General features: G+C 36.3%; 1 protein-coding gene across 1 annotated transcript; it reads right to left on the minus strand.

Moving 5' to 3' along the window:
• Positions 1-4,514: 4,514 nt before the first annotated feature.
• Glyatl3 (glycine-N-acyltransferase like 3) lies at positions 4,515-21,759 on the minus strand. The gene is made up of 6 exons (XM_003467966.3): positions 19,129-21,759; positions 15,020-15,184; positions 12,416-12,523; positions 11,334-11,460; positions 9,299-9,425; positions 4,515-6,067 (listed from the first exon to the last, which is right to left on the minus strand). Exons 2-6 carry the CDS (start codon positions 15,095-15,097, stop codon positions 5,641-5,643), a joined length of 867 nt encoding a protein of 288 aa, XP_003468014.1. The 5' UTR covers positions 15,098-15,184; positions 19,129-21,759; the 3' UTR covers positions 4,515-5,640.
• Positions 21,760-23,869: the final 2,110 nt, after the last annotated feature.

Genomic DNA, 23,869 nt, shown 5'->3' on the forward strand with positions numbered 1-23,869 from the left:
TTTAGACCTCTTTTATTTTCGTTTTTCCCACTACAATAATTTTTAATGCAACCATCAAGGGGAAATAAGAAAAAAATCATTTTTGTACTCAAGACTGTGCTATTGTGTTAACTTTTCCTTATAGTTTCCTTACTACTAGTGTTTACAAAGATTAGAGAGAAAAGATACCATGCTTTTGGTATATCACAGACAACTTAAGAAAACTTAATTGTTGGGGGCTGGGGATTTAGCTCATCGGCACAAGTGCCTGCCTTGCAAGCAGGCAGTCGTGAGTTCGATCCCTGGTCCCGGTAAAAATATATATAGAAAAAAAGAAAACTTAATTGTTATTTTATGTTTTCTTAAAATTCAAAATCTCCTAAAAACAGTGACTAAAACTACAAAATAGAATCAAGCTTTGCATTAGTAAATGTGATTCTATTCTAGAGGACATGTCAGTTTGCTCAGTTACACTGTTTTACCTTGCCCACAAACATCGAGAAGATGGAATTCTTAATTGTTTCTCTCAGTGGGTCTTAGGCAGAATGACCAGTTGTTTGTGTAAAATACACAGAACCTAACAAAACCTAGTCAAGATCCATCCAGAGCAGACCAGTACATGTCTTATAATAGGGCATGTTACCTTTACTGACTTCATTTATCATTACAGTTAGTCATGGCCCCAGTTTGAGACACTTGCTAGCATTTACCAAGGGTCTCTCTTCCCAGTAAAAGCCATTAAGCATCTTTCAGAATCTATTCCTATGTAGTTCCTCCCTTTTTATATTCAGTTACATTTTAAATACATTTGCAAATATATTATGCATATTTTTCTGCAACTGCTTTACATTGTTTTGCATCTGGTATTATCATGCACCTCCTTTACATGTCAGCAATCATAGTTTCCTGGTGTCATAGTTTCCTAGTGTTCCATAGAATTTCATGGACCATACTAAATACACATGATGTAATGTCACTGAATATACTTTACATATTATTTTTTTTACTTTATATATTATCTCAGTGAGCTACTTTAAATATTTTGATTTAGCTTTTACAAACAATGCTGTAATGAACATTTTATATGAATCTCTCTATGTGTTATATTACACTGGCAAGACAGATTTTAAAAAATAGAATTGTTGAGTCAAAGGAATATGCCTTTTTATTGTTCAGGCTACAGGTTTGCATTCTATTAATGAATGTTTCTTTTTATTGTTGTTGTTTTGGTACTGGGGATTGTGATAGCTCAGACCCCAGAATAAAACCCAAGGAAGCAAGAAATTAAAATTTGGGGAGTAAAGGCTTTATTTTTAGGCCAGACCTGGCGTCACAGTCTCCAGGAGCCAATTTGGAGACTGCAGGCCTCACAGCTAAGGGAAGTGGCTTTTAAAGTTAAAAATCAGGTTCAAAAGTTTAGGCAACAGCTGTGAAGATGGTGGGATTCATTATGACGCCCATTCTGGTTGACTATTATCTACTTTTGAAGACATATAATGTCTCCAATGTTTTGGTTTTGTTGGTTTTGTTCTTTACTGTTTTGTTCAATTTTATTATAACTGATGATATAGGCAATTCTATTAGAGATAGCGGGAGGCATTATGGTAACCATTGTTAATCACCTTGTATTATGCTTTTACACTATCTATTATGTTCACCCTTTTGATTTGACTGACTCTGTTCTGTTGTGTCACATTTGGTTCTACTCTCTTCCAAAAAAGTAATAAGAACTGTGGGAGCAACAAAACCCAAAATGTGTAATTGTCATTGTACAAAAGAGAGGAAAAGAAAGTGTTCTAAACGATATGACTGCATGTATATTTAAGTGTGTAAGATAGATAATGATATCACTGAGTTTTGTTGGATCATTGAACAGAACTGTTTGCAGTCTCACTGTTGGAATGTCTACTTTATAAGCTTTAATTTTGTAACTTGAACAATTATTTCTAAGATGACAATATATAATCCATTAACTAGTGATTTCCTACTGTTTATTTTTTTCTGTAAATCTGTATAACTTGTACCCTTTCTCTGCTTTTTTTTCTTTTTCTCCTTAAATAAACTTAAAAAAAAAAAAGTTAAAAACCACAGGAATGCTTTAACTGTTGACACAGCTAGATAGCAGTTGGGCCTTACAGAACTTCTTGTAATTTCCTTGAAGTTAAGCATTTCTTAAAGAACAGTGAGGGGTAGGGGAGGGGGTTACAGGAAACTGATACCTAAGGCTTTTACAGCTTTCTCAGGAAATTGAAACTTAACCTAGATAGATAGGAAGGGGAAAGGGGAGAGGGAGGCAGTAAGACGCATACAGAACAGAATATGAGGTACAATGGTTAAAACTAGGTTACAACAGGGATCAAACTATGACTTCGTTTTTGCAGGCAGATGCTTGTGCTGCTGAGCTATAGCCCCTGCCTCAATATTTCTTAATTAATATAATGTGCATATAGAAAAGTGTATTATAGTTATTTGGCTTAATGAGCTTCACCAACAGAATATATTGCTATAACCTATCCAGAAAAAGAATCATAATATTAACAGAAATCCAGAATCCACATTAATATCATCTTTTAGTTACTGTTCTTCTGAAGAGTAGTTTTTGGCCTCTAAAATTACAGGTTAGTTTTGAACAGTTTTGGACTTCATCTGATTCTTATATAAACAGAACCATACACAGTTCATAATCTTGTTTTTGGCTTCCTTTTGGTACATGTATTTAACATATCTGATAGAACAATGGAGACTTCTTTTCCTTGCATGTGCTGAACCCTCAGTATAACTTTCACACCACTGACCAACGCTGCATCTTGAAATTTTTCTTTCTCTTCCAAGATGTCACCTCCTGACCTTGCTGCTATCTTCTGACCATTCTGCTGTTATTTCTGAGTCTCCGCCTCCACTCACTTAAAATATTTGACTACTCAAATCCAAGCTCTAGACCATCAGCCAAACTCAGGGCCTTTGTAATCATCTACATGATGATGTCTCCAAGGTATATTTTTATGTCTTAGACAACTTTTGTGATCTTAAGGTTGAAATATTAAATGTCAGTTGCATTTTTCAAAACTTACCTCAAGACTGAAAACAATTTTCCCTGTTCTTTTGTTTTAGACCTGGTACTGTTTCAGTGTTACTGATCTTTGTGAAAAATACTACCTGATGCAGATTTCACAAGATTCAGTCATGTTTGCCATTTATCTCCCATCATTCCCTCCTGCCACTAAATTACTATGTCCTAATGACTTGTGCACTTAACTAGGTAGGGTATCCCTTGCTTAGGCTACACCTTCCAGCTGATTTCCAAACATATTAATATTCTGCTTAAAGCTCTTCATGGTTTATACATTACATGGACAAACTTCCTTAAATCAACAAATAAAGCCAAATATTTATCTGACCACTTCTTAGTTCATTTGTTTGCTTTTTTTTTTTTAACTAGGGATTGAACTCATGACCTTGTGTTTGCCACGGAGGCACTTACAAGGCTGCTGAGCTAAATCCCCAGCCCCGCTTCCTAGTTCTTAAACCACTCCCTCTTCTTTGTCTTTCTTCCTTTACACATTCTTTAACAGAACAGTTGGGTAATTATATCCAACACGGTTATCTGGAACATAAAAGTAAGAAAATTAGGCAAGTGGAATTTGGTACAAAAGTCTTTTTCAAAGTATTGTGATGGTCTATTGCTGAGAGAGGGCAGGAATGAAGGTAGAAAACTCAGAAAGTACTGAGATAAAGAAATAATTGCCTTCAAAGATACCAAGCTGCTTACAAGATCAATTAACATAGTGACTAATATATAATTTGTACAATTTTTTAGGAATCATACAAACTCAGATTGTGGTATCTGTTTAGCCATTAAAACCTATATAACATCTGCTGAATCATAACACCAATAAGCCAGAACTCTCACAATAAAAGCCCACCTTATCTGTCACAAGGATTCAGTTGGATGCCTCTACATCCAGTATTTGGCACAAATTTTGGACACAGTCAAATGCTAAGTGGGTAGTAGGTAAATTACCATTAGGAAAAAAGTAAAGCTTTTAACAGTATAGCTCTGCATCAGGCAGGAGTAACACAAGCTCAATAGTGCTAAAGATAATGAGTATCCTGGGGGTGGAAATTGGACCATTTTTTCCCCAAGACAATTATGGACTCCTATTACATGGTATTGTTACCTCTGGCTCCAAGGTAACCAGGTAACCATGTTTCCAGGTAACCAACCACTGGTTAAAGATAACCTAAGAATATATTCATTAAAATGTGCTTTGCATCAGCCAATTTGTTTCCTTCCCTTAGAATAAATGTCAGAAATTTGGATTTTCTCGTTTCTTTGAAGTCAACACTTTGTGACCACCATTGAGAAAAGAAAGATATTTCTACGTGGCTAAGAGGACTACATCCAGTATAGACAAATCTACTCATTGTGCTTATGCCTGGAGGACACCGCTTATGTTTATCTTTTCCTTTATTATCCCTAAAAAATACACATACAAGGAACCGAACTCTGAATTAAAAACAAACAGTGACAAGGATAGAATAAAATACTAATTTAATTATTTAACCACTCAATTTTCTTTATAAAGAAGATACATGATTTAATGAAAAGTGCAAGTTGAAATTAAAAATCACAGATTTTGGCTTTGTCGCCAATGTCAATGATAAAATATAATCTTGAGAAGCCATTTATTTTACCTGGACCCCAAATTTTTCCCCTGTAACAAGACGGCTGAAGTTCATTATTAAAATGCTAGGGGCATACACATATGCACATAGACTAAACATGTACGTAATGTATGCATGTTTATATTGCATTTGTGTGCCTGCTTATACACCTATATGTGAATCTTAGTTTCTTATGAAGACGCAGACTATAACCAAGAGGACTGGAACAGGCTATGGGGTTAGTCCTGTTTATAGGACATGCATTAGGAGGCCTGTACCTTCATCCACCTTAGGCAACAGAGAAGTGGAAACCTGTTGGAAATCCAAATTCTCAGGCCTTCCTTACTCTATCTCGAAGTGAAGCAGGAACTGTGGGGAGGGGCCAGCCCTCTGTGCTGTCACCTGCCTCCCAAGGGATTCTGATAAACATTAAAATGAGAGGACCTGCAGCATTTGGACATTCCCCGGGGAGAACAGGCTAGGGTTTTAAGTAGAAGTGGAGAAAGCAATTAAAAGAGAAAATTCAGGATAATCTATAGAGAACTTAGGTCAGAGATGGTAGGAATAGAGGCTGGTGAGACACAGCAGGAGACAGGGCAATCCTATGGCACTACGAGGACCCGTATGAGGGTGAAAATACAGAGCAAAGGCCCAAGCAGTTATGCGGTAAGTCCCATGTTAAATGACTTATGCTCATGCAGTCATTTCTGCCACTATGCTAAGAACTGTTGGCTTACAAAATTTCTTCCCTGTGGAGCTTCCTAACAGAGGACAAACATCAGTTCTCAACAACAGACACCCCAAACCCTGCAGTTATTTATAGTAGAAAACCAAGATGGGATTAGTTAATGTTCTCAGGATGGTGCTACACATCTTCTCCAGGCCCTTTTCAACAACCCAAGGATTCCCTGACTCCAGGTTTAATTCTCCCCTCCTTGGCAGCCAAGAGTATGTCATGTTTAGGGAAAGTAAGAAAATTTCTAGAGTTTTATTGGGCTAAAGACGAGCTTTCCCAGAGAAAGCCCTGGGGGTAAGAATCAGCCTATAAAAACGACAAGGCAAGAACTCAGCATGGATGCTCTTCAAGAGGTTGATAGATGCCTCGTTGTCATCGCGGACATTTCCCTGAGAGGGGAATCCTCGACTTTGCAACTTCCTGGCCAGCGTGAGGGCCACTAGCCGGCTATAACCTTTCCTGCGATGATCGGGTAGGGTGTAACCATGGCACATGGTGGCAAACTGGTCTGTGATCCCCCAGGACACTGGGTTTCCCTTTTCATCACGGACACACACACTGGGGAAGCAAGAGATGAGTTTGGCGATGTACCGGAGACACTGTTTGTTGCCACCCCTTGACCAAGTTCGATTGAGAAGATCAGCATCATTGACACTCAGGTGGGTTAGGCGTGGGGGAGACACTGTTCTAGAAGAAAATGATATGAGAAAGAGTATGAGCTCAGAATCACATGATTATAAATAACTACCTTTTCCATATGATTTAAGCTGAGAAAAATATCCCCTAAATTGTGCCTTGCCTTTTCAGTGAGTTAGAATACATAATTCCTCACTCATGAGCAATCTCAGGGTTACATTTCTGGTAAGACTAAACATCTAATATTCCAAATTTAAGTCCTTTTTAAAATTTTTTTTAACCAGGGATCAAACTCACAACCCTCATGCTTGCCAGGCGGCTGCTTGTGCCACTGAGCTATATCCCACGCCCCAATTTCCTTTTACCTTTATGCCCATTTATTTTCATCCTCGGTAGACAGATTGAAGACAGTATTTGTTGATAAATCAACTAAAATCTGGCTTGACGCTGCCTCATGCCTTCGGTACCTAGGATACATACCGTAACTGCATTTAGCTTTTGGTTTGTTTACATACTAACTTAGGAGTAGAATGGACAGCTGAATTTCAGCCAGTTAAAATCAGCCTACTGGTGGGAATTAACCTCAAATAAGGCAGACAGGTAGCTGCAGTCAGTCAAGTGATCCCTGCTTTATTCTTGTATCTGGCCTATACAAGCTTCCAGTTACATTGCTGGACTGAGCTCTCCGAGCTTCTTCTGGTTTAAGCACTGCCAGATTTATGAATCATTCTTTGCTCAAATAAGTTCTCTTAAAGATAACTTGTCTAACATTTTTCATTTAATTCTTTTGCAGGAAAAAGTCCTCAGAATTGTTCTTAAGTCCTGAGACTGCTAAAACCTGTGAGGTTTTGGGCAGGTTCAGACTTATAGAATCTAATTCTAATCTTTTGCTTAGTAAGAAACATTTACTAATCTTTTGCTTAGTAATAAATATTTTTGCATTAAGGATACTTCTGCTTTTACATATCTATGACCAGAAAATAAATACAAGTTGCTTAATATGCCAGGCACAGCTACATTTTCTGCGTATCTTAGCTTTCCCCCAGTTCTCTGCAGGCTGCTTGTCTCCAGGTTAAATATTCTTGGCTTTGTCCACTGGCTTATTTTTATATACCAGTTGCTTTTTACTATATTAATTCCAATGCCAAGTTTCTAGTATTTTCTGTATAAAAGCTCTGATATTAAAATAAAGTGATATGAAATTTTTGAAGGATTGAGATGAATTAACTTATTTGAAAACCTGTAAGGCTGATTGTGTCATGGAATTGCTTTTCATTACTGAATTTATCAGTATTATAACTGCATCTCAGATAAATATCAAAAGATTGATAATGTGGTTCTTGCCATGAATTTTGGAGCATCCAACCTTGTGTCATCTTTTTGTCAGTGGTTGTGTAGTATTAACTCACATCTAGGGATGTTGTCAGGTAAATCATTGGATCAGACATCTGACCACTAAACAGGGGTTAACAACTGGCTTTATAGGATTTTTGGTTTTTAAAATGAAGCAAGGAGAAGGAAACCTTAAGCAAAGATATTGTTAAAAATAAAAACATCAAAGCAAGTCCTTCAGAGAGAGTTTTATTAGACACTTTGAATAGGTCTCTGAGAGGCAGAGCATTCCAAACAGTGTATGTAAATTCGGATAATAACTTATGTTAAAGGTAAAAGATAAAATGTCACTACCAGAAGAAGCTATAGAAGATAAACTCCACGATGCTGAAAGGGGCAAGAATTTTTTTTGGAGAAGTTTCCAAAAGTCTAGGGAACAAAAGCAAAAATACATAAAAGGAATTATAACAACTAAAAAGCTTCTGTACAGCCACAGAAACAAAAGAATGGAGAAAATAGTGAAAATATTTGCAAACTATATTTCTGATAGATTATCCAGATTATAAATTAATAAAAAATATCAGTAGCATAAAACCTAAATAACCCCAATTAAAAATGGCAAAGGAGACATTTCTTACAAGACAGAAATGAGCCCAGTGTGGAGAGCAGGATCTCATATTTTAGTGCTTAGCTCAGTTCTCAAAAAGAAAAAACAAGTTCAGTTGTTTTCTCATGACTTAAAGTGGCTATTCATTAGATTTCATTTTCTGCTCAGCAATTTCTTCACAAAAATGAATAAAACTAACATTCACTGAGATGAACGTTTTTCAAGATTAATGGTTTATTTTCTATTGAGATAATGGGTGAAGATGGTTATAGTTTATACCTAGACATCCCCACAAGCTTCATGTGCTCACGGTGGGGGTGGGCTTTTGTGAACAAAGGGATCATGGGGGTGTGACAGGATTAGTGGATTAGTCCACAGATGAGTTTACAGCAGAACATGATGTTGGAGGGTGAAGCCTGGTTGGAAGAGGTGGGTTGCTGGGGGCGTGGCTTGGAAGAGTATCACTTTCTCCACTCCCTTGATTACTGGCTGTTTCCCACCAACAAGCCAGCGCTGTTTCTCTCCTGCTGTGCTGCTCCACCTTGAAGCCAAAAAACTATGAACTGAAACGTTTACAAACTGTGAGCCAAAATAAAACTTTTCCACCTTCAAGTTGTGGGTATCAGGTGTTACGTCTTGAGACATGAGACATAATACCTGAGAAAGCTACTAAGACAAAGATATATTTTCATTCTTGAGAAGAAATTATTGCTCCAACAGGTTACACTGAGGAAAACGCATTGAGTAAATGATAGAGCAGAAACTCTAAAGAAAGAGAAAGGGGTAAATGCAGCCATGACTAACAACATGTTCTCAAGATTGCTTTTTGGAATCAGGCTTCATCTTATTTTCTGGCTCTAACACTTTCTTTTCTGTGTTACTTCAGCTCTATTCAAAATGCAATTAATAGTCCTACTTTACAAGGATCTGGAAAGAATTAAGGTATAATATATTTAAAATGCTTAGTGTCCTTAACACAAGTCAATAATATGTGCCTAACTTAAATGACAACAACAGAAAATAAGAACTTTGGACTCAGACCATAAAGATTACTTAGAATTATTTTAGGGAACAATATACCAGTGAATGATTTTTCATGTATATCATGAAAACACAGGTGCTGCTCTGAGCTGATTTATAACTATGGAAAAAGACACTGACTTATTTTTCAGGGAAATTATGAACAGGGAAACCTAGGGAGGGGAAATACAGAGACACAATTTAGAGGTAATAGCCCAAATTCAAACTGGCAAAATATTCCTTAATGACATGCACTCCAGTTACTGCTATCTGGGCTTCTGTAGCATTAAATCCTGCCCCAATGCAGAGCACGGTTTACATACAGGAAACTGGTATCTGGCAGAGATGAAATAGGAGAAAAGTGAACAGCCTTGAAGGAAGACAGCTTTATATCCAACTGCTTTGCATTGGCAACAACTTTGGAAACATCATATATTTCACTCTGAAGCCCTGTGTAAAGAAAGATAAAAAGATGAGCACTTTATTTGAAAAATGAAATAAGTCACACTGTTTCCATACTGAGTATCATCAGTATCACCAGCTTACTATCTTTGTTTTCCTTACCATTATATATTTATCTGTAAATTATTAGAGTTATTCTTTATGTGATTTTCAAATTTTTGTGGAATTTTTCCAGTCAATCTCAATTATGTTGTGCATTGTGATTATCTATCATGATTTTAAAAAAATGTTTTTTTGAGACAGTCTCACTATGTAGTTCAGGCTGGTCTTGAACTTACCATGTAGCACAAGCTGGCCTCAAACTCACAATGATCCTCCTGCCTCAGCTTCCCAAGTGCTGAGATTACAGGCATGCATCACCACATCCAGCTTCACCTGTCATGATTTTTCATGGAAATTTCTGTTGGAAATATTCTATGGGAAACTAAAATTTTTGTATGAATTTTTATTTTTTTTTCACTCTTCAGATTGGCCTTAAACTCCTTGAAGAGACAAGATTTTATAGCTCATAAAGTCTATGCTATAGTCTATGTGAGTTTGGATGTTTGGTGTGACAAACCAACTTTAAATTTTCTCTTTAGTCTGTTGCCAAAATGCTCATTACAGTATTCAAGATATAAATTTGATGTTAGTGTTACGGCTTAGTCACCCAAAGACCCATGCACTCATAGGTCGGGCTTTTTGGAGCTGGCTGAATCTGGAGTGTATGATACTGGGTTTAAGGATGTGTGGCATTAAATTAGCCACAGATTGGAATTAGCATGGTTCTGGGTGTGGATGAATGGATTTACTGGGGACAGAAAATCACCCTAAGTACGGGTGGCACCACCTAAAATGTTTACAGCCTGTTTGAGACAAAAGGGAAACGAAAGGCAGGCTTATTTCTGCCTTGGCATGGACTGTTTCTCCTCTGTGTTTCCCCTCTGCCATGCTGCCATGGCGTGGAGCCAGCTGACTGTGGCCTGCAATCTCTAAAACTGTGAGCCAAAATAAATCTTTTTTCCTTTAACTTGTGGGTGTCAGGTGCTTTGTCTCAGCAATGAGAAAAGCAACTAAGACAGTGAGTTTACACTGAACTTATCTCACCTAGCTCCCACTCATCATAGCTATGACACATCGTGTATAAATCTTATTCAGTATTTCTTCTATGTAAAGCATTGTTCTAGGCACTGCTTCACGGTGGTAGACAAAAATGGTATGGCCCTGCCTGGTCTGCTGGTGAACACCTGTAATTTCAGCTTCTTGGAGGTATAGGTAGGAGGATGTCAAGTTTGAGGCCAGTCTGAGAAACTTAGTGAGGCACTATCTAAAAAAAAAAAAAAATTTAAAGGCCTGAGATAATGTTTAGAGGTCGAGTTTTCTTAGGAGAAGTAAGAGCATGACTCCTATTTCCAAATCCCCACCTTCATTCTTTCCAGTCTGACTCTATTGATTAAATTTCCTGGAAAGTGTCTTTCTTCCATCTAATGACTTGTTTTCTTTCCTCGGTGAGGCATTTCTTGACACAGAATTCAGACTTTCTCTTGAAAAATACATGGGAAGGCATAGGGAACACACTATAATGTTTGAACCTCATCTCTCATCTTAGGGACTTAAGCCTCAGAAAAGTCAAGAAAGTCAATGTTGCTAAAGTTACAGATGCTATGACTAGCATTCCATTTTAAAAAATTGATTTACAACGAAGTAATTCAAAAGCTTTCCTGGGAGGCAAAAATAGGCAGTACTAATGTTTGTACAGCATTCAAATAAAAAATGGTAAAAACATAAAATGCACTATATATGTTTGTGTACATGTACGTATCTCATACATATATGAGATTCACATATATATATCAAATATTCATAATAAAAAGAGGAAAAGTGACCGCATGGTATATATCTTACATTTAACCTCACCTTGTATTTGAAAAACTTGGTCCCAATTAATAACACCAGGTTCTTCCAGTAGCTGGTGGTAAGCCCTGATGTCCTTGTAGAACACGGCATAGGCATTAGTGTAGTGGTCGAGGTTATCTGCCTCAGCCTAGAATAGAAGACACACTCACTGAAACATAACCACCCTACAGATAACCCAAATCCCAGGGAGATTAAGTACCCTTAGCTGAGCACGTTCAGCTATTTTTCCATTACCAAAATCAGTCACTTAAAAACAATGACATGAGAATGATGCTAATATGCTGTAGAGAGAAGAGTAAAAATTTCTTCACTTTTGTTTGATTTTTTTTTCTTTTCAGATTAGGAAAGTTTTATGACATTTATTTAACACTCTTCTAGGATTTTATTTATTTAGAAAAATATAAAAAGGCTCTGTGTGATGTCACATACTGTAATCCCAGCTGAGGGAAGCTCTTGGGAGGCTGAGTCAAAAGGATTCCTTAAACCCAAGAGTCTGAGGTCATTTTGGGCAATAAAGGGAGACCAAGGGGGTGTAGTCTGTAGCTCAGTGGCAGAATGCTTGCCTAGCATGTATAAGGCCCTTGATTACATTTCTAGCTCCAAACATACACACAAATATCTAAATAGATGTGTGGGGGATGGAGGGATGGATACATGGATGGATGGATGGAGGGACAGTAAAACTAAATGAATCTTCCTAATGGAGTGTATTAGGAGGGCAACATATCTTTGGTGATGAGCTTCTTTTTGGTCTCAGGCAGAATGTAACTAAGTGTCTTCTTCACCTTTATTTACCTTCATGAAGTCATCAATCATAAAGAAGCATCCCACCCAGTGGAAAAGCTAGTCTGTTCACATTAGCCAAGTGTGCTGCATACTTGTAGAGATTAGGGAGCACTGAAGAAACACTTTTGGACTAGAGGCCTGTCCTACGCCTGACACTGAAGCCAGTCACAGCAGAAACTAATGGTGAAATATGTAGCTTATATGATTACTATGGTTATAGTGTTCACTTTACCTAATCTATTCTTTCTAGTTGATGCCAGTTTTTATTCTTATTTATTTGGCTTCCAAAACTGTACCTCTCTTTGTCGTCGGGTTATGACAGCTTTGAAGTCTGGCCATGAATCCAATACGATTTCCTTTTGAAAGGGATTCCCACGATTTATGTTCATCACTGCTCCATAAACCTGTACAGGGAACCCAAAGAGATGAGCCAATCACACTGCTAGACATTGCAGTTGTATAGCACTTTCTTCTTCTTCTTCTTCTTCTTCTTCTTCTTCTTCTTCTTCTATATAGCCACATGCAGGAGTGAGTGGGTTCTAAATCTGTTCCTATACATATGTACAATGCACATACATTTTTACTAATTTACTGTTATTTTATCAGTTCTTCTGAAAACTGGTAAAAGCCTATTTAAGTACGATAAAAACTTTCTCTAAATCTAGTTTTTTTTTTTAACAGCCTAATAGTGATGGATACTAAATTGACAGGATTTTTAGGTGAATACTTAACATATAGGTTACCAATAAATATTTGAATTAGAAATTGATGTATGGATTTAGAGCTCACCATCTGAAGAGAATCTGTGAAATACAATTACTCCTGAATAACAATTATGCGTCTCTTGAGGGCAAAACAACCTAAGTGTCCATCAACAGTGGAAGGACTAAATAAATTGTGGCATATTCATACTATAGGGTACGAAACAGCAATGAAATGAATAGACCACAACTATACATAGGATCACTATAAATATCACAAAAGAAGCTAAGTAAAAGAAGCTAGATACAAAAAAGACACTGTATGGTTCAACTTATACTACATTAAAAAACAGCCAGAACTAAGTGACGGCTTTGGAAGTGGGGACAGGAAGTGATTGGAATGGAACGCTGGGGCTGGAAAGAGGCTGCACCCTAAATAATGTTCCTTTTCTTCCACAGCGGCTACTAAATGGGGTTTTGCTGTGCGAAAATTCAAAAGCTATAAAATTACATTGCATGCACTTTATAGGATGTGCTAGATTTCAATAAAAATTGAATTATAAGGGCAGAGAATCTGTATTTTGCCTCTGTAGTCACTATCTTAACCCAAATCACTTACCTTTCTTCGGTCTAACATTTTTCTTCAGTTTTACCCACTCTGGGACTCATTCAAATATCCTCATAGAATGTGTCTTTCCAAATCAAGTCTGGTTTATGTTAATATGTAACATGGATCATCCTTAGTGTAAATCTAAAATTAAAAGCAACTTGGAAGAGTCATGCTCATTGTGCTAATCACTAAATTCTGTGGCTTCTCATCCTCCACAGAGTGACATTTATTAACATGTTTTAATATGAGGAGCCTGTGCATAGAAACATCCCTATTCAAGGACACAGCCTAAATATGACTATGATATTCCAAAGATTGAAAGAAAAAAACTTTTGATATTCACATTGTAAAATAGAAATAACTTGTTTTTTAAGACTTGGAACAACTAAAAGATTTGGCCTTGATAAACAGCAAAGTTTCAACAGCTGTTTCTTTAAAGTGAGTGTTCAGTCTGCCAGAGCAGGAGGAGCTACGGAGGTGCAGTTGCGGAACAAATTAGCAGTTAAGCCTCCTAAAGGAAATTTGGAAGGATAATCAGTTTAGCACTAAACTGAGCATATAAATTACAGACATAAGCTCCAAAGAATAGAGGTAGGATGAACAAACAAAACTATATTTTCTTTAACTTTTAAAATCCCTAACATTTTTTATGAATCTGTGAAGGTCACTGAAATTTTTAAGTTACCCCTTAAAGAAGAGTTAGACATATTTTTAAAGCAAAGAAGCCTACCATTTTATCCCACTAATTTACCTCAGTATCAGCATTCAAAATAAGAAAATTTGGACCAGATTGTCTACATGGTACTTTTATAGCCACATGACCCTAAATTATTAGGCCAATTATTCTTCCTATAGTTTACACACAGTTAATAAGATGGTCAGGTTTAATCAACAATGTGCTAGACAACTCTGTTTGAATTATTTTTTTCTCAAATGTTAATATACAGAAGGATTATCTGGGGTGTTAAATATGATGAACGCTGGTGTGCAACCTCAAGGCTTGATTCATTCTCTCCTGAGTGATCTGTACTCTATTTATGTTTGAAAACCAACTGTAGACGTTTCTGTTCAAGAAACATCCCTCAATGGCAACTGCATTGTTTTTCTCAGTGGTGTCTCCTTAAACATATTGTATTGTAGTCTTTGATGAATGACATCTTACACAACAGCACTGACCTATCCACAGGCCCTGCTAGATTTTAGATCAATGCCTTGCTGACCAACAAAACCACTGAAAAAATTTATAGCAATTTTTGCATAAACTTGAGTCCTGATGTTCACACTAGGTGATATTCCTAACTTTAATGCCACCCAATCCCCATCCTTGTACTATTTAAAACATCTTACAACTTAAATTTACTAATAATAATGTAGCTCAGCATTATCTAACATTCCTTAGGAGTCATCAAAAATAATTCCAGGTTTTAGCCACAATCCATTAAATCAAGTCTCTAGCAGGTGAGAACTGGTAAAATATGTTTAATAAATGTTCCCAGGGGACTATCAGAAAAAATGGGAAACAGTCACAAGCCTTACATTATTTTACAGATCAACACAATTAAGAAATTAAATTCTCACGGTTATAGTACCTTAAGCGATTCAGGAAAGTGACTCTTCAGTATTTTCTCCAGAGCCAGTAATTTGGTAGAACAGTTCAGTACCAGCATCTTCTCCAGAGGTATGTGGTTCTACCTTAAGTAGAAACTTGAAGAGGCTGAAGCAGGGCGATTGCAAGTCTGAGCCTACCCAAGACACTGTCTCATAAGAAAAAAAAGTTTTAAAGTCTGGAATGTAGCTCAGTGAAAGGCACCTGCATTCAATCCCTGTTACCATGAAAGAGAAGAAGAAAGAAATTCAAAGGTATACACATAATTTTTGCTGTTAACAGTCTTATTGAGGAGGCTATAGACCTGTTATCACTGGATGTGATTTTGACTACCACGGTTCCCTCTAAAAAGGGAAGGAGGAAGACAGGGAGGCCCTGGGATAGGTAAACTGGAGAACACACACAAGTGGAGAGCGTTGATCTAATTCTGCACCAATGAGACTATGCTGGTATAAACCTGTTACAGACATTAAAGGTTATGCAAAACCACCCTGCAGGGCTCTGGTCACTGTCATGGTACATTTATTTGCGCTTTCTCTGACTTAAGCCTGCACCAGCTGCATGAAGGTAAGGGCCCTGTTGGCCCTTTGTGCTCCACTGTATCCACAGCATGCACCACAGGGCCTGGTGAGGGTAAGGACTTTAGAAACTGTTGTGGAATGGATAGCGAGAAGCTCAAAGTAAGAATCTTGGGGCAAGGAAATTTCTTTTCCAGAACATGGGACAAAGACTGGAGGAAAATCTGCGTGGTTCAAGCAGTTTTAAGAAAAATGGAAAGAAATGGCTACATGAAAGAAAAAGAACCACACACGCGCAAAGACTGAGGATCATTTAACCAGATAAGATTGGGCCCAAATACAAGATATGTACCCTTCTGTTCTCATGCAATTACATCTTCTTGATTTGGGAGCTCTACCTCCCTGCTTTGTTCTGAAAAATCTTTTTTCCTAATTTTAGTCAGGGTTTGAGTGAATTAAAGAGAAAAATATTTTTCTTATAGTCAGTGTAATAGTAGCTTATTCATCTCCACTTTAGGCACTAGGATGGCAAAGATAATTCATTTGGAAATGAATAGAGTGTTTCTGGGATTGTGGGAGAGGCAGAATTGTTCTTTTATGACACATTTCCTAGATAAATTTACGTGTTTCACTGTGTGGCATACCTGTGTGACTATAAGGAGCCGAGGTTTTGATTTTTTTTATTTTTGTGACCTAACTAAAATTCACTGTAGAACTCTATCATGAAGTTTATGTGAGCACGAACTTCTAGGAAGCATATGAATAGCCCTGTGGGCTGTAGTTCACTGGCTGGTGGATTTGAGATGTCCAAGTTCTCTACAGGAATCAGAAGAGACATCAACACCCAGGGCAGCACCCACTGTCTCTTCACCCTTTCATCTGCTCAAATTTTACTTATTTGTGTTATTTCTCAAAAGTCTAACTTTTTACTAGATATTTATGTTAAACACATTTATTATAATTCAATATCTATTGATGGAAAATGAACTGATTTCAAAGGGCATTTGATCATCAATCTCCTAAGAAGGTTCAATGTTTGGAGATCTTATTATGCCCTCTAATATTTAGCAAAAGAGCTAATGCATAATGCAGAGTAGTAATGACAAGTATTTATTGATTATTTGCTAACTTATTATCTGGTTTGATTTTTTTGTTTGTTTTAGAATCTCAGCGGGCGTTGGGCTCACTTTGTAGCCCAGGCTGGTCTCACATCTGCAATGATCTGCACCTGCCTCAGCTTTCCAGGTGCTAGGATTACAGGAGTGCACTACCACCCCTGACTTGGTTTATTCTTTAAAAGACAGAAAACCATTTTTTTTCTTTTATCTTTTTTTTGAGACAGGGTTTCACTATGAAGTTCAGGTTGGCCTTGAACTCACTTTGTAGTCCAGGCTGGGTTCAAATTTGCAGTGATCTTCCTGCCTCAGTCTCTTAAGTGCCAGGATTATAGGCATGTGCCACTAGGCCCTTTTAAAAATATATAAAATATAAAGAAAAATTCAGTTTAAATTAAAAAAAATTTGCAGTGATCTTCCTGCCTCAGTCTCCTAAGTGCCAGGATTATAGGCATGTGCCACCAGGCCCTTTTAAAAATATATAAAATATAAAGAAAAATTCAGTTTAAATTAAAAAAAAATTGGACAAAGGGAAAAAGAAGGAAAAGAATACAGAGTTAAGAATGAAGTTATCATCCAAAGTATATGGAACACTTTGTATAGAACTGATCTTCCTTGCTCATAGATTCCAGATTTGAAAACTTCACCATTAAAATTGACTTGTAACCCACAAATAAGTACAATACTATACTTTGGCAGTCATTTGCAGAAGGGACAGAACAATAAAATACTTTGTCTGCACACACATTTCAGCTAAGGCTGAACAGGGCATGGCATATTCTACTTTGTTTCAGCTCTCATGCTGTAAACAAACGTCCTTTTTACGGTCTATTTGGCACCCTTAAAAAATTATTATTATTATTATTATTATTAATCTTGCTGTTCAAAATGGCATAGTGTCAAGGGCTGTGATAATGAAATGAGCAGAAAATACATGTGTGTGAGGTAAATTTGAGTCAGGCATTAATTATAATGTTCACTGGTATTTCAAGGATAGCAAATCAACAATATATATCAAATAATATCCCTTTCAACAAAAAAACTCATAAAACAAAGTTACATATTATCTTTGATGAAACTAGATATTTTAGGAACTTAGCTTCCTATTTCCACCAAGAACAATGTTCTAGCATTGGTTAAGCTAGTGTTGAATGAGGCTTTACTGAACATACTTCTGTAATACTATTAACTATAGAAATAATGAGAATTGATTGTACTTGCAGGAGGTAAGGACCCATACTTGTAAATATTCTAGTAGCTAACAGAGAGAAACAAATCTGATTAATTGCATTGTTTAATGTACCATAATGCTTACCTTTATACTATTTTTTTCTAGCATTTGCTTGTTTTCCATTAATGCTCTCTCTAAAGCTCTGTTATTTTCAAATCTTCCTTGATCAAGTTTCTAACTATTTCTCTAAACTCAGTCCTTACAAATCACAAAGTATTCAGGGTGACAAATTAAAGTCAGAGACTGAGAAGACTTTGTAACTTACATGTAGGTTACATATAACATTTAAAAATAACCACTTAGTAAGCAGCAGAATTGCATAGTTATCTTACACTAAATACAAAGATTTGTTTTATTGTTACACAAAATGAAATGTAGAAATTCTCACAAGAAAACTTTTTTGAATTGTTCAAAAAGTCATAATCACAACTGCTAACCCTGAAAGATAAAAGATCAGTCAGAATGTCTTATCCTCGATTACAAGCTCCCCATACATAGTAGAATAGAATAGAACAGAATAGAGAAGCAAAGGTTTGTAACTCCTTTAACCGAATTATTAACAATAGACGCACAAACTAAAAGTGTCCTCAAGGAATATAATTATACTCATACAAGTTTTAGGAACTTAAATTTCTTTGGAACTTTTGATGATTCATCAGTAAACTTAAAATATTTTATTGATTAACATTAAACATGCAATGACAGCATGTCTCTCTTGCAAAACTTTTTTTTTTTTTTTTTGTCTTTTTCTTTTTTTTATCGGTACCGGGGATCGAACTCGCGACTGCCTGCTTGGAAGGCAGGCACTTATGCCGCTGAGCTAAATCCCCAGCCCCTCTTGCAAAACTTTTAATTCTTATAAACAATATAAGATCTGTTTTCATAGGATACCATTTAAAATAAAATGGTGGCCTTTTTTAATGGGGAAAGAAATTTTCTTCTTAAGCACATGCAATCTAATGCTAGTAATTATTTTTTGCATCTTAGGCTTCTTGTTTTGAGATTAATCTCTTCTTAGTTGCCCATACTACAATGCAAATACATTCTTCATACCAAAAATTTAAAAAGAAAACCAAAAATATACCAATATAACAAAAATATATCCTTTTTAAACACTAATTATGATTCTATATCAGATGAACTTCATTTTTTCTATTTTCTATGAAAGAAATATATTAGTAGAATTACAAACTATTTGGAATTTATTACGGAAATGAAAAATACTTACCTGCTGTTGAGAGTTCAGCCTGTGACTGAGATGTTGTAGCTGCTCATTACTGTACTAGCTCCCTTTGTGTAAATAGTGAACTTATACTTCTAGGTACCTCCCCAATTAGTCTGCTGTGAAAAGAGGAGGGAGAAAAAAGCACACCCTGAAAAGGGGAGGGGCTTATGGTTTCTGTAAGGTGAAAATCATCTGAAATACAACACAGGTTTTTTTCATTTCGCCTTTTCCTTTCTATGCACTTAGTCTTATGGTGTAAAAGCCAATGGATAGCAATTTTGATTTGGAGATGAAGATTTTTTAGACGTAAAACCTATATATTCATCAGGGAATTGTGCAAAGGAATACAAAAGGAACGGGACGCTGGCAAATAGGATACAATAAAAAAATGCTATAGAGCTACTGATCCCTTAGGTATTTTTACTTATTTTGAAGAAAATTGATTCTGCTACCCTAAATTTCCAGGGCTGAAAAGGCTCTAAAGAGAATGTTGGTAGAACTGAAAGTAATTTTGAGAGTATTAATTTCTGTACCCAATTCTTTTGAAAAATTATTGTTTTTTTCCCCTCAAATGGCAGCAGTTCACCATTATTTATGGGCTATCGCAGCACACAACACACCACTGAGTCTTGGAATGCTAAGCCCTACAAATGGCTAAACTGCATATGGAGAGTGTTTTATTTTGCATGTGACCTCATGGGAGGATACTCTTTACTACCTTTTATGTTTTATAAAATGGTAAGTGAGGACCTTTTTTTACTCGGAAACATGGAGTTAAGTAATACAATGGGCAGTTGAAGGCTGAAAGTGACTGGAAAAATTATTTTAGATGTCAGCTACTATGTGTCAAAATAAGTGTTTTTCATTCTGGCATATCGATACAGTTTTTAAAGAGATGTTGCAAAGGGCAGCATATACCTGTTTGTTGCCCTATGGATTCTATATAAATACAGCCTTTAAAATATAAATTGAGAAAAGTACTTTAAAAAGTGAACAGAAGCACTTTTAGAGATTAAGTACAGTATCTTGGAGAAAACTTGAAAAAAAATCAGGGGCTTAGGTTATTTAAGAAGTCAAAGATGAAGATCTCTTCAAATTTAGATTACAGCTTGTTTCCAAGTGCATACAAAACAAAAAACAAAAAACCTTCTACCCTTTTTCAAAATTCTTTGTTTTCTGTAAAGCATCTGAACTAACTGAAAGGGTTGCTTTTTCCCTGAGGGAAAATAACCAAAAAGGCAAAAACCTACTTTTCCAGGAAAACTGGTTGAAATTAGTTGAAATTGGTTAAAAGTAGTTAAACTTGAGACTTATCTCCCAGGCAAAAATGAATTTCAACTCTGAAATTAAAAGGAAAGCAAAATGGAAGGGTAGTAACATGGTTGTGAATGTCATATAAATTTAAAGGTATTTTCTTTTGTAAATTCAACAAATCCGCAACACATGCTACCCTTGTACCCAGAAAAATACATGCATTTATACGTAGTTTTAACAAGATTTGCTCATTAGGAAACCTCTTGTATCTGTAGCTTAGTAGAAAACTAAGAAGATAAAGTGCCAAACCTTTCTTTACTTCCTTGTTTTTTTTGGCACTGGAAATCAAACTTAGGACCTTGAGCTTGTCAGGCTGGTGCTGTGCTGCTGAGATATATTCCCAGCTCTTCACTCTATAGTTCTGTCACCTCCTATTTGTGTTATCTTAAGACAGGCAAGAAGCTGTGCCTTAGTTTCTTCAGCTGCTGGATATGGATAACAATTATAAGATTTAGTTCCCAAGAGTCGTTAAGACTAAACATTGGTATAAATACATAAATGCATGTATCAGGCTCACAACAGTGCCTGACAGAGCAAACACACAATCATTGCTGGTCATTTTAATGTTATTATTGTCATATAGCTCTCTTGAGCTGTTTGAAAACTTGCATTAATTTTAAGAACTTCCTAAGGAGTGACAATGTGGTGCAACAGGCTAAGATACACAAAAATGAGTAACTTCATTAAAATTGTATTCTATAATGCTTTTGTTGAATTTGGAAAATATCTTTCTTCATCTCTTTCTTTATCCACTATGAGAAATCTGTGGTATAGCACACCCACAGCCCTGTAACAAGCAGTGGCTACTTTAATGAGATCAAATACCTAACTAAGCAAACAGTGGTTCTGTGGCAGTTTAGAACTGAAGAAATATATTGAATAGCAGTAACTCTTAAGATAAAATAGGACACAAAAAATGGCTGTTTAGAGATGCTAAATGCAATGGAGAAATACAAATTTCTCCCTGCTTCTGCTTTTTTTGTTTTTCTACAAGTTGAATTTTCTGAACAATGAATGAAACATGAGAGGATTTAGATATGCTTAGTGAACCAGGAACAATTCAAATACTAATTTTGACAGGTGCAACTGCATGTTTTTGGTAAACACAGAATGCCAAGAAAATTATCCAACCAAATAAAAGAAAGTAAATCCCTTAAGTTTAGGTTCCAGTGCAGGTGTCTCATATTAAACAAAGCCTATTTGTTAAAGACAGGCCCAACTCAGAGGACAAAGGAAGGGCTCAGATTAAAAAAAAAAAAAAAAAAAAATTTGTAAATCACTGGCATTACCTTGAGGTCTACAACTTACCTGTAGTCTTTCAAAAAGTTGTACCAAATTATATTCGTTCACCAGATTTACTGGTAGATCATTTTCTAGTATGTTCAACAATTTTCCTTTTAGCTTTTAAAAAATCGTTGCCAATCCGATAGGTAAATACATTTTACTATTTTAATTTGCATTTAAGTGAGTATAAGGTTGAACACCTTTCAAATATCTAATGTCTATTTACCTATTAATTTTCTTACTAGGTAATTAAACTACTAGTGATATTTTAGAACATTTTTTTGATATCAGGGATTGAACTCATGACTTCATGCTTGCCAGGGAGACACTTGTGCTGCTGAGCTATGTCCCGGTCCTATTTTAGAACTCTTTTATTAGCCCCACAATCTTTATTTTTTTATAGTTTTATTTTTGCTTAAATGAATATAGCAGTTTTGCTACACTGAAATGTGTCATTTGTTTATATAATTTCCTTTAGTATCTGCTATTTACATAGACCCTTTTTTGGGCATAAAGTAGGAATATTAAAGATTCCCTTGCTGATAGTGAATTAACCATTTCCTCAATACTGTTCATTGTTAAGATATATTTTTCTGCATTTCATTTAGAATACTATCTTTATGCTAAATTTTTATACATTTTACCCTCTACACCAAAACATGTTTTGAGAATTTCAATTTCTAGCATGGGCATTTGGTCACTAGTAAAGGGTTGCATCACAATTGGCTTGACCAGTATGGGAGACTGGTGGGTAAGGACACTACAGATTAAATCTATCATAATTGGGCCAGCTGCATTTTATCTGGATGTCTAATTAATTCCTTATAAAGGACATATACCAAAAATAAAGCCTTTAAAGAAAATCTTGTGCACCTCTGGGATTGTTACTGTCAGAAATGCCACAGATCTTTCAAAGTTAATGTGGATACTTTTTAAAGTTGCACAAGGGAAGTATGACTAGTTCATGCATGATGGACAACTATTAGCAAAAATGCTGCATCTCTAATTCACTCTGAATAATCTGTTGAGACATTCTGAGAACGATACATACGTAAGGTAACTCCTCCCCTTCACAAAAGCAGAGTCATGATTAATGTTAAAAATAGAGCAAGGTCTAAAGTTTGATCCCTAGTACCAAAAACTAAAATAAAATAAAATCAATCACTCAGGGCTCTGTATCAGTTAGTGCTTACAAGAGAAATAAATTTAATGCAAGATATAAGAACTTACAGGTGTGGAAAAGTGCGAAGGGGCTGCCTATGCCCTGGAGATCCAAAGGATCTAGTCAAAGGCCTGCAGCTCACGGAGTGAGTCTGTACCAGGAGGCTAAAGAGGCTGTGCTGCAAGCTCGCTGACGGTGTCAAGGGGAAAGTGAAGACCAGAGTCCTCTGAAGAAACAAACTAGCCTTCCTTCACTTCCCTTCTATACCAGACAGCAAGGCCACTGGTTGCTGTTACTCACACCCAGTAAATCCCTTCAGCCATACCCAGACTATGCTAATGCAATTTAGTTGAGCTTTTCTTACTCAAGTTGAGGCAACTGGTAAACTATCATGCATTTAAAAGAATGAGATTTTAAGTTTCCAGTGAAGAGTTTTTAAAGTATTTTGTAGAATCTGTCATTTTTAGTGTCTTTGCCATAGTTCCTTTTTTGAAGTCTCTTTCCCCTTACAACCCATTTATGCTCTTTCTTATCATTTCCTGAGGATATTGCTTTTGATGCTTTCACAGAGCAGTTCAACAATCCCCATGATATGTGGTTTTTCCTTATTTAATAAGCTTAAAACTCACTCTGCTTACTAGTGTGTTTCTACTGGTTTCTGCCTAGAGAACATTAACAGAATTATGGACTGCTTTTTTCCTTGAGACAAGGTCTCTTGTTATGTAGTCCAGCCTGGCCTTGAACTCTCCGTGATCTTTCTGCCTCAGCCTCCCGCGTGATGGGATTACAGGTGTGTGCCCCATGCCTCGCCCAGTAACTTCTAAATAAACTGACAAGCCAGGAGGATCATTGTGAGTTTGAAACCAGCCTGGGGTACAAAGTGAGTTCAAGGCCAGACTGAACTGCATAGCGAGATCTTGTCTCAAAAAGAAAACAAATAAATACATAAACAAAATAACAAAAAGTTTACATTAAACACAAAAA

Source organism: Cavia porcellus, unplaced genomic scaffold (assembly GCF_034190915.1).
Source record: "Cavia porcellus strain 051 isolate PalLab524CR breed Dunkin Hartley unplaced genomic scaffold, mCavPor4.1 scaffold_2, whole genome shotgun sequence".
NCBI classification, from domain to species: domain Eukaryota; kingdom Metazoa; phylum Chordata; class Mammalia; order Rodentia; family Caviidae; genus Cavia; species Cavia porcellus.